We start from the raw sequence: 12834 nt of genomic DNA on the forward strand, positions 1-12834 counted from the left end.
GTGGACACCAGCTTCCGCGTTCCGCATCTTAAACATAATGAACCGGCAAATAGGATTAACTTGTAACTCCAAATCTCTACTATTTAATCTACTATTAAACATTATAAGGAGAAAATGTCGAATAGAATTTTTACACATTTTGTAATTGAATTATTGAAAGAGAAATGTATAGTTAGACTATTGAACACTCACAAATTATACAAATAATATTTACTAATAAGAGCCTAAGAGAGTTAGGCCTATAATGGATAGAAAAAATGACTGTCAAATTTTTTAGTCAAATGAATAGCTCAAATTGATCAGATTTTAATTTTTCCTTTAAGGTTTCCTAATGTATCTTTAATGAATATGATTATCCGTTAACTTTTTCGTTAAATATTATCTTTTCTGTTAATTTCTGTTAGTTCACCGTTAACTTACTCATTAATTTCAATAAGAAAGGTCTTATGTTCGAACCTTATCCCAATCAAAGTTGGCATAATTAGTACTCTATTTTACTCTTATTAAATTACTAGTTTTTTACGCGCATTGCGCAATTGGAATAATGCCCAATGTTTTTCTTAAATAAATATTTTAAAGTATATCAATGCAAGATTATATTAGAATTGTTCATGCATAGATAATTGAATGTTGAATTTGCGTATTTAAATTGATAATTCTAAGTTTACAAATGCAAAATAATATAGTCAATATTGATTATAATTATCATTAAAATAATTGTATGGGTATGGTTGAAACCAAATACGGGACATAAGGGAGATGGAGCAAATAAAAATTAAAGCATAAAATATTAAATATATACTAATATTGTTTGAGGAGATTAGATAATCATATAATTAAGGATAAATTAGAAAATCTCAAGGAAAAATTAAAATCTGAACAATCTGAACTGTTCATTTGATTTAATAATTTGACATTCATTTTTTCTACCCAATGTTTATAATTAAATAAATATTTGAAAGTATATAAATGCAAGATTATATATGAAAAGTTCAACATAAGTAATTTAATGTCTAATTTGTTTATTTAAATATGTAATTCATAGTATATGAATACAATGTAATATAGGAGATTCATTATAATTGTTACTAAATTTTTTTTAAATAGTAACCAAGTATTTTTGTTGCAAAGGGTCCTAATATATTTACTGAATGCACATATATACAAGATCAATGAATGAAATCAACAGTACCAGTCCTTTAGGTGTTTTCATGGTATTAATAAAATACTTGGTAAATAAATAAATTAAAATAATAATTTAGTAGCTGCAACAAAAAAATAATACATATGCATTTTTTTTTTAATTTAGAATTATGTGTCTACAATGTCTTTATTAAAAAAAATTTATTCATTATCAATAAATTAAATAAGAAAAATAATTACTTGACAATAGATATGTGGTCCCACACAATCGACACCTTTTGCTGAAATATGGTGCTCACATTAGTGTCGAATGGTGGGACGTTATGCCATGGAACCGTGTTCACGGTTCCAACGGTGTTAGTACACCATTATCTTTTTTTTTTTCTTAATTAATTGCGTGACTTTTCTTCTTTATTTTCACATTTTGCGGTTTCACTTTAATTTGAGGTGAACAAAGATTTCGAACATTCATAAATTATGAATTCATGCCTGCACATTCACTTTGGAACCATGCCTACACATTCCCGTCCGAAATCACGGACATTCATAAATTATAATCCATGCCTGCACATTCACTTTGGAACCATGTCTACACATTCACTTTGGAACCATGAGATTATGAATTTTCTGTTATAAGATTATGAATTTTCAGTTATGAGATTATGAATTTTCAGTTATGAGATTATGAATTTTTTGTTATGCGATTATGAATTTTCTGTTATGAGATTATGAATTTTCATTACATTCATAATTTCGGACATTCATAAATTATGAAATCATGCCTGCACATTTACTTTGGAACCATGCCTACATATTCCCGTCTGAAATCACGGACATTCATAAATTATGAATCCATACTTGCACATTCACTTTGGAACCATGCCTACACATTCACTTTGGAACCATGAGATTATGAATTTTCTGTTATGAGATTATGAATTTTCTGTTGTGAGATTATGAATTTTCAGTTGTGAGATTATGAATTTTCAGTTGTGAGATTATGAATTTTCTGTTATGCGATTATGAATTTTCATAAAATTCATAATCTCATAACAGAAAATTCATAATTTGATCAAACGCGCGCCGTTAACTTCACATCCGCGAATTTTTTTTTTTGGCCTAAAAACGACGTCATTTTGCCTTGTGTTCACCATTCTCGGTGAACACGATTCCATGGCATAATTTGCGTCGAATGGTGTAACCAATCACGGGGCTCTGTTTGGCAGAGCTTATTTAGGAGCTTATAGCTTATTTTAAGCTACTAATAAGATATAAGTTCTGTTTGGTAATGTTCCTAAAATAAGCTCCTAGCTTAAAATAAGAGCTTATTTTGAAACGTTACTTTAGGTAGCGTTTGAAAATAAGCTCCTAGCTTCCTAACTTTTTTTCCATCTTTATCCTTATTATTTTTAAAAAATGACATAATTTACCCTTCTCAATTAAAACATTTTTCTCTTCTCCTTTAATTTATCCGCAACTTTCACCGCAAATATTATTATTATTATTATTATTATTATTATTATTATTATTATTATTATTATTATTATTATTATTATTATTACTATTATTACTATTATTACTATTATTACTATTATTACTATTATTACTATTATTACTATTATTATTATTATTACTATTATTATTATTATTATTATTATTATTATTATAATTATTATAATTATTATAATTATTATAATTATTATAATTATTATAATTATTATTATTATTATTATTATTATTATTATTATTATTATTATTATTATTATTATTATTATGAGATTTGCAACAATGTTGCTACTTCATTATGAGATACTAGATCATGATTATGTTAATAGTTTTATTTCAAAACGTTAATTTTTTTTTAAAGACAAAATGTTAAATTTTAATATGTAAACAAACTAATTTAAATTTTATCAAGATGTCCTTTTTAGTCTTTTTACATTTATCAGCTTGTCAAAAAGCTAATTTTACCAAACACTTTCAATCATAACAGCTAGCTTAACAGCTCTTCAGTTTTCAGCTCCGAGCTTATAGCTTTTCAGTTTTAAGCTCCTAGCTTATAGCTTTTCAGCTAGGTTTGCCAAACAGAGCCACGATCCATCAAGTACTTATTCACGTAAACAATGGCAACGATTGAGTCACAGCTTCTTTCTATCGAAGTGCTACTGATGAACAAAATGGGACAGATGTTGATGATGTCAAAATGTATTATGATTGCAGATACATATCGCCTTGCGAAGCTTTGGAGAATTTTCGGATTTGAAATACAATATCGTTATCCTCCAATAGAGCGACTCAACTTTCATTTACCAAATGAACAAGGCGTATACTTTGATGATGAAGATCTGATCGGTGTTACTATTGATAGACCTATCGTTAAACAAAGTATGTTCCTAGCTTAGTTTGAGGCAACAAAAAGTATCCAAAGGCTAGGCAATTAATTTATGCAGAGATGCCAATGAAATTTGTTTGGAAACAATCAACAAGAGAATTTGTACCATGACAAAGGGGATTCTCAATAGGACGAGTTTTCTATGTTTCCCCTGGAAGTGGTGAAATGTACTACTTGAGATGTCTCTTGAATGTGATGCGAGGTCCTACGTGCTATGAAGATTTAAGAACAGTCAATGGAGTAATATACAATAGCTATCGTTATGCTTGCTATGCACTAGGCCTACTAGAAGATGACAAAGAATATGTTGATGCTATTGTTGAAGCAATTCATTGGGCATCTGCTCAATCCTTGAGAAATTTGTACACCACATTGTTATCATCAAATTCTCTAAGTCGTCCTGAAGATGTTTAGGAGAAATGTTGGACGCAATTGTCTGACGACATTTTGTATAGATAACGAAAAATATTAGGCTACCAAGGTATGAATTTCTTATTTTCCTCTAAATTACATTGACAAAATAGGAGAATTAGTTATAACATCGTAATACATTTGCTAATTATGTTTTTAATAATTTATAGATTTGATAATGAATGAGGATGAAATAAAGAACCATGCATTGGTTGAGATTGAGAACCTATTTGGACGATGTGGAAAGAGTCTACGTGATTATGCACAAATGCCACTCCCAGACATTGAGTGGGCTTCCAGTTCAATAAATCGGTTGGTGCAAGATGAGTTGCGATATGACAGAAAAAAATGCAAGAAAAGCATACAAAATTGGTTTTCAATTTGACACCTGAGTAACATGGTGTTTATAGCACAATAATTAGTGTTGTAGATGGAAATGTAGGGGGCATTTTCTTTGTTTACAGTTATGGCGGGATTGGAAAGACATTTGTATGGAGAACATTGTCAGCAACATTAAGGCCAAAAGGAGGTATAGTATTGAACGTTGCTTCAAGTGGTATAGCTTCGCTCTTAATACCTAGGGGGAGAACTGCACATTCAAGGTTTGCAATTCCACTAAACCCAACTGAGGATTCTACCTGTAACCTCAAACAAGGCAGCCAATTAGCTAAGCTCATTATTATATGCAAACTTATAATTTGCGATGAAGCGCCAATAATGCACAAACATTGCTTTGAAGCTTTAGATAGAAACTTGTGTGATATATTGCGTTTCAACAACCCACAAGGGCAAGACATACCTTTCGGAGGAAAAACAGTTGTGTTTGGTAGAGACTTCAGACAGATTCTACCAGTTATACCAAAAGGAACTAGGCAAGATATTGTGCAAGCAACAATAAATGCGTTTGACCAAGAATATGCGACTACAAAACTCAACCTCAAATAATAATTGTGCACAACTGAAACAATTTTTTGAATGGATTGCAAAAATTGGAGATGGAAAAATTGAAGGGTGAAAGTGATTACATAGAAATACTTGAAGAAATACTGTTACAGTATTTTACAGATCCCATTCAAGCAATTGTAGAAAACACGTATCCCTCATTCTCAAGTATCCTTGATGATCCGTCTTACTTACAAAATAGGGCGATATTGGCACCAACCATTGGCGTGGTACATTCTATAAATGAATATATGAGTTCTTTAAACACGTATGAAGGAAGTACATATTTGAGCTGTGATAGTACTTGCAAATCAGATTCTAATGTTGAAATGTTAGCTGATGTTCACACTCCAGAAGTTTTGAATGGGATCAAGTGTTTAGGTGTAGCCAATCACGAATTGACATTGAAAGTTGGCACTCCGGTTATGCTCTTATGAAACATTGACCACTCAATTGGTTTATGCAATGGAACAAGGATGGTAATTACTAAACTTGGAAACCATGTTCTAGAAGCAAAAATATTGCCTGGAAGCAGTGCTGGTCAGAAAGTACTGATGCCAAGAATGTCATTAACTCTATCGGACTTGAGATTGCCCTTTAAATTTCAAAGAAGACAATTCCCTATAATTGTCTCATATGCAATGACGATTAATAAGAGTCAGGGTCAATCTCTTTCTCATGTAGGCCTATTCTTAAAAAAAAAACATGTCTTTAGTCATGGACAATTATATGTTGCAGTTTCAAGGGTCAACACTCAAAATGGATTGAAAATATTGATTTGTGATAGTGATAGCAACAAAACAACTTCAATAGCAAACATTGTAAACAAGGAGGTTTTTCAAAATTTTTAACGATTTCAAATCATTATAATATCATATTTTTATAATATCATATTTTAAGATTATAGTTGTTATTAAAAATTTTATCTTCTGTACATATCTATTGATACTTTTGCACTCGTCCGAACTAATTGAATACTTGTGTCAGAAATTCCTCGAATTTTATAAAGAAACAGAATTGTACACTTCTAATTATTATAAAAATTTATAACTTGACCTATAACTTTATTATTATATTTATTTATAACTTAACCTTTAACTTTATTATTTAAATATTAAAAAAAAAATCTGTGCATCGCACGTGTGTGTTTGTGTATATATCTATATCTAATATATATATATATATATATATATATATATATATATATATATATATATATATTGACATTATAACATTATATTTAAGAAAAATTTGAAAGTAATTTGTAAAAATGTTATTTGCACAATTTTTTAAGTTTTTAATGTTCCAATTGCATATTCTTTTTGTTTGATAGTTCAATTTTACAATGTGTAAAAATTTAGTAGTCTATTTGACACTTTTTTTCAACATTTAAACTACGAGTTAATATCTAATTTAGTCATCGATTATAATGATTTTTCTTGATTTAATCCTAAATATCTTCTTTTGCTTAATAAGGCCTTCTACTTTGATGTTTTATCCAATTAGGTCGTTGGCTATTAGAATCAAGGAATAAATAGAGAAAACCCATTATAGTTTAGGACTAAATTAGATACAATCACTATGATCGAGGACTAACTTAATTGGATAAAACTACTAAAGTCAAAGACTAAATTGAGTATTAATAGAGGTGAATTATCAAGCTATATTAACATGTGACTCAATTAAATAAAACCATCAAAGTTGATGACCTAATTAAGCACAAAAAAAGATGTATAAGACTAAATCGTGAAAAACCGCTATGCAGGGGTATATTCAATCATGACTTTTATAGAATTTTAAAAACTTTTATGAACTTTAAAAGTTTGGAGGTATTCAATTCAAACTTTTAGGGAGCAGGTGATATTCAATCAAGATTTTTAAAGAGTATTTAAAAGTCTGGTGGTATTCGATTAAGGCTTTTAAAAAGTCTTTAAAAGTCATGCGGTATTCAAAAAATTATGAATTTTTGTAGATTTTTAAATTTTAGGACTTTTGTAGACTTTTCATTCTTAAATATAAATAGTTAAATATTTTCTCTTCCTATTTAAACTCTATTTTCTCTCTCTATTTAAACTTTATAAACATTATACATAAATTTAATAAATTATTATTTTTCTTCATTATCCTATATTTTCTTGATACCTAAACTCTACCAATTTTTCTCTCTCCTTGACTTTACAATCTTCATCTAAAAATTCAAAATAATATTATTTTTAGTTTTTTACTTCATTAATGCTTGTATATTTTTTTTTTCTATGAACTTTTTATCCATCCTAACTTCTAAACTTTCACCTACAAATTTTCTCCCTAACTTCTAAACTTTCTCTCCCTAAATAAATACATAAACAAAGCAAAATTTTCATCTATTACCATCAAATTTTACTATATGTTTCATAATATTCATTTAAATACTTGTATATTTTGATTTTTATATTTATATTTGTAATATATTTTTTTCTTTATTTTTTAACAACAAGCTACTACGAATAGCGAATTATTGTTTGCAATAGCAATTTGGGGCTGCAAACAGTACCACCTTGTTGATGTTAGCAATCCCAAATTGCTATTGCAAATAATAACTCTTTACTTGATGCCTAGTAGTATATCAAGTATAATTTATATATATATATATATATATATATATATATATATATATATATATATTATTAATATTATATATTTTTTATTTTATGAAACTAGTATTTATATTTTTAAATATGTTATTTGAACAATTTTGTTACTATAAGTTTTAGTGTTTAATATTATTATGAATTTTTTATGAAATAGTTTTTCTTTGTTGATGCTAATTGATACTATATAAGCAATTAGTATATAAGTCTTACCATACTATGGATAAAAATAATAATGTTGAAAATATTGATGTGGTGAAAAACTATATAATAAGAAGAATTTTATGATATGTTATAACATGTTTTAATTTGTAAGAAAATTTTAAATGATAAGAATCGAAATTATTGAAAGTTTGTAAACATGTATTCAATTTAGAAGAGAAAATTTCAATTTTGGTCCACTGACTATTGCACTTGTGTTAATTGCAACACTTGACTTTCAAAAATGTTAATTTAGTACCTTGACTATGCAATTTCTATCAATTTTGGTCACATCGGCCAAATTGCCGGCCAAATCTCACCGGAAAAATTTAATAGGTCAACTAATGGGGTATTTTAGTCATTTTATTCGTTTTTTCTTTCTTCTCCCATGAGCTTTTCCATTTTCGGTGAGCTTCTCCATTTCCGATGAGCTTCTTCTCCATTTTCGGCGACCAACAACCTTCGTTCTCCTATTGCGTTAAATTGACATAAAGATTCTTTTTAAAACAGTAACTATTGCTTCGCAGTTTTAATTTTTTGGTTTTGGGGTTCATACTCCAAAACCACCAACCCTTCTCTCCCTCTCAGATCACAAAAGCGACAACACCCACCCACCCACCTGCGCCCAACCCTTCTCCGTCTTAAATCCTCTAAAACCCATTCAATATCCCAATATTTACTGCTCCACCCATCCCAATACCTTCAATTCTTCGCCCAATGTACTGAGATTTATTTTCTCCCTGTTGGGTGGGAGTGGGATTTGGCTTAGCTGGGAAGGGAAGGGAATGAATGCTTCTGAGTTCCTAGTCGACGATATTAGGACTCTATGTATCTGAGTCTGTTTAGAACTTCTTATCCTTGTCACACTATGACTCTCTACTTCTTATCCTTATCACATTGTGACTCTCTATTGTATATATTCACATCATCTGATCTCATTGTAATTAAGTTCAGAAAATATAATACAATCAGTTCTCATCTGGTATCAGTTAGCTAGGGTTTTGTGATTCATAAAATCAAGAAGATGCAGCGCTGCGGTGGCAACCTTAGTTACCGTGGAGGTCAGCAATGTGGCTTCGATGATCCGTGTCAAATCTGTAAAGGTTTCGGCCACACAAGAGTCAATTGTTTTTGGCGCTATGATGATCTGTGTCAAATTTGTAAACGTTTTGGTCACACGGGAGTCATTTGTCTTTGGCGCTATGATGATCCATGTCAAATTTGTAAACATTTTGGTCACACGGGAGCCAATTGTTTTTGGCGCTATAATGATCCGTGTCAAATTTGTAAAAGTTTCGGTCACACGGGAGTCAACTGTTTTCAGCGATATTCAGGGGCTCCGGGTTCTCAGGCTAATTTGGTGTTTTAGAATGGTTTAGTTGCTAAAACCTCGTCAAATTCTCATACTTGGGTTCCGGACACTGGAGCCACAAATCATGCAACTCCAAACATCGCTGCCCTTTCTACATCGGAGAAGTACACTGGTAATGACACTTTACGTGTCGGTGACGATATGGGTTTATCTATTAGTCATGTTGGCCATGCCTCTTTTAATACCCCTTTTAGATCATTTACATTGTCTGATATACTTCACGTTCCACGTTTGTCTAATTCTTTATTATCTGTTCAGAAGTTTGCATCCGATAATAAAGTATTTTTTGAGTTTCACCCCTCCTTTTTTGTTGTGAAGGATATCAATACCAAGGAAATGCTTCTTCGGGGCAATAGTTCGGGGAGACTATACACACTTTCATTACCTAGTTCGTCTCCGTCAGCATTTCTTTCCGCTCGTGCCTCGGCTTCCACTTGGCATAACCGTCTGGGTCATCCTCATAACCGTGTTCTTAGCCATATACTTCGTTCTTGTTTGGTTAGTGGGTCTCGTGATAATATTCGTTGTCATAATTCTTTATGCAATGCGTGTCAATTCGGCAAATCTGCCCGTTTTCCCCTCCCTCGTGTTGCTTCCTCTAGTTCTCAAGTCCTAGATCTTATTTACACAGACATTTGGGGTCCTGCGCCCACTTTATCTACTTCTGGCTTCCGTTATTTTGTGATCTTTGTGGATGACTATTCCCGTTATACATGGTTCTTCCCTATGAAATTAAAGTCTGATCTTTATGTCATCTTTGATAAATTTCGTACTCTTGTTGAACGGTCCTTTAATTGCAAAATAAAGGCCATTCAGTCTGATTTAGGTGCTGAGTACAAAAAGTTGCATTCTTCGTTTGTTCAATTAGGAATTCAACATAGACAATCCTGTGCCTATACACATGAACAAAATGGCCGTGTTGAACGAAAACATCGTCACGTTGTTGAAACTGGTCTGACTCTTCTAGCTCATGCCTCTGTTCCTTTGAAATTTTGAGATTTTACCTTTGAGACTGCTGTCTATTTAATTAACAGAATGCCATCTTCTGTATTAAATAACTCCAGTCCTCATCTCATGTTACATAAATCCCCTCCCTATCTTTTTCTTCGTGTCTTTGGGTGTTTATGCTACCCTCATCTTCGACCATATAATCGTCATAAGATGTCATACAGGTCTTCTCCATGTGTCTTCCTAGGTTATCCTGAGTCCTTTAGGGGGTGTAGATGCATGGACTTACATACTAATAAGATTTACACATCCAGGCATGTCAGATTTGATGAAGAAGTTTTCCCCTTTGCTACTAAAACTTCTTTGCAGGATCTATCTACTCCGTTTTCTGGACCTTGGGCGGAATCTGTTCTCAGTCATAGCACACCTATTCCTGCCGTGTCCAATGATGAGCCGCCAGAACCGCCGCTACCAGCTTCATTCGAACCAGCCATGGATCCCGGACAGGCTGCCTCGTCGGGTGATCCGGTGGAGCCCGTTGCTCGCCAGGGAGGCCGTCCACGTGGGCTGTCCACCAGGCCCAATGTCTGTACTCACTCTATGGCCACTCGCAGCAACGTAGATGCTCCTCTTTTTGCTCTAGTAGCTCAGGTGCATCCCACGGAACCCACATGTCACTCTCAATCTGTCAAATATCTTGAGTGGCGTGAAGCCATGAACCAAGAATTCAATGCTCTCCTGCATAACCACATATGGTCTCTAGTTCCACCCACTGCAGGTATGAATATTATTGGCTGTAAATGGGTGTTTCGTATGAAGAGAAAGGCTGATGGTGCTATTGAAAGGCATAAAGCCAGACTGGTTGCGAAAGGTTTTAATCAGGTTCCAGGCCAAGACTTCTTTGACACATTTAGTCCAGTGGTAAAGCCTATGACTGTAAGACTCCTTCTATCTCTAGCTTTATCATCTGGGTGGTCTATCAAACAACTAGATGTTCATAATGCTTTTCTGAATGGCAATCTGGCTGAAATAGTTTATATGAAGCAACCTCCTGGTTATATTGACGCTAACTTCCCGAATCATGTTTGTTTGTTAAAAAGATCTCTGTATGGATTAAAACAAGCTCCTAAAGCCTGGTTTAATTGACTATATACGTTCTTACTATCAGTTCGTTTTCAAGCATCCAAGACAGATGTCTCTCTGTTCTATTACTCTAAAGACTCTGCTTTGGTTTATCTATTGGTGTACGTGGATGACATTTTTGTAATGGGAAGTGATCAGGGTATTATGTCTCAGCTCTTGTCCAAACTGTCTGCTACATTCAAAATCAGAGATCTTGGTGAACCAAATTTCTTTGTGGGTATTGAAACAGTTAAGAGTGACAATGAGATTATTTTATCTCAACAACGGTATATGAATGATATTTTAAAACGGGCTGGAATGTCTGAATGCAAACCCCTTTCTACACCTATCTCTATCTCGAAAACTGTCCCCTTCAATTTAGATCTATATGATGATCCTACACAGTACAGGAGTCTAGCTGGAGCACTGCAATATCTCACTATCACACGACCTGACCTATCATTTGCAGTTAATCAGTTATGCCAACATATGCATGCTCCCACCATGTCACACTGGGAGCAGCTCAAACGGGTACTCAGGTATGTTAAGGGAACAGTTGATCATGGTTTGCGCATACGACGATGCTCATCTAGAGACATTCATGCCTTCTCTGATTCTGATTGGGCTGGTTGCCTGAGGATCGAAAATCCACGAGTGGTTTTGCTGTTTTCTTGGGGAGTAATCTTATATCCTGGGTTTGCAAGAAACAGAGAACTGTTGCTAGGTCATCCACTGAGGCTGAATACAAAGCTCTTGTAGATGTTTGTGCTGAAGTTCTATGGATTATGTCATTACTGCGTGAGATACAGATTCTGGGTATTTTCATTTCAAAATTATGGTGTGATAATCTAGGAGCTACATATATGAGTGCCAACCCAATCTTTCATGCGCGCACCAAGCATGTGGAGATTGATTATCATTTTGTTCGTGATCGAGTAGCTTCGGGCGATATTCAAGTCAACTTCATCTCCACAAAGGATCAACTTGCTGATATCTTCACCAAAGCTCTGCCTGGACCTAGATTTTCTTCCCTAAGGGACAAGCTACAGGTTACTAGTATACACTGTGCTTGATGGGGAGTATTAGGACTCTATGTATCTAAGTCTGTTTAGAACTTCTTATCCTTGTCACATTGTGACTCTCTACTTCTTATCCTTATCACACTGTGACTCTCTATTGTATATATTCACATCATCTGATCTCATTGTAATTAAGTTCAGAAAATATAATACAATCAGTTCTCATCGCCGACACCATTCAGGCCTGAGTTCAAAGATACAGAGAGAACGACGAACACGTGAGTTGTGGCGTGCACATGGCAAAACGCGGAGGTGTTACGTATGTGGCACCGGAGGTGTTGAGGAAGAAGAGGCAAATAATTTTTTAATTTTTTTAAACGTAAAATGACTGTTTTGCCCCCATGAATAAAAAATTTAAAAATGTTTAAGTTTTTCAGGTGAGATTTGGCCGGCGTGACCAAAATTGATAGAAATTGCATAGTCAAGGTAATAAATTAACATTTTTGAAAGTCAAGTGTCCAATTAACACAAGTGCAATAGTCAGTGGACCAAAATTGAAATTTTCTCAATTTAGAATTTCAATGACTTTTGTAGACTTTTTTTTTTTTTTTTTTTTTTTAAAGTTGATAAAAGTTTATAAATTTTTTAATATAG

General features: G+C 32.8%; 1 protein-coding gene across 1 annotated transcript; it reads left to right on the plus strand.

The window, feature by feature from the left end:
• The first annotated feature begins 4941 nt into the window (after nucleotides 1-4941).
• LOC109146524 lies at nucleotides 4942-5325 on the plus strand. Its single transcript, XM_019294194.1, has one exon. It carries the CDS (start codon nucleotides 4942-4944, stop codon nucleotides 5323-5325), a length of 384 nt encoding a protein of 127 aa, XP_019149739.1.
• The last annotated feature ends 7509 nt before the right edge of the window (nucleotides 5326-12834 follow it).

This window comes from Ipomoea nil, unplaced genomic scaffold (assembly GCF_001879475.1).
Source record: "Ipomoea nil cultivar Tokyo-kokei standard unplaced genomic scaffold, Asagao_1.1 scaffold0233, whole genome shotgun sequence".
Classification (NCBI taxonomy): domain Eukaryota; kingdom Viridiplantae; phylum Streptophyta; class Magnoliopsida; order Solanales; family Convolvulaceae; genus Ipomoea; species Ipomoea nil.

What these genes read in the sequence shown, in the direction of transcription:
- LOC109146524 (XM_019294194.1), top strand. Translation starts at nt 4,942, where the DNA reads ATGGAAAAATTGAAGGGTGAAAGTGATTACATAGAAATACTTGAAGAA.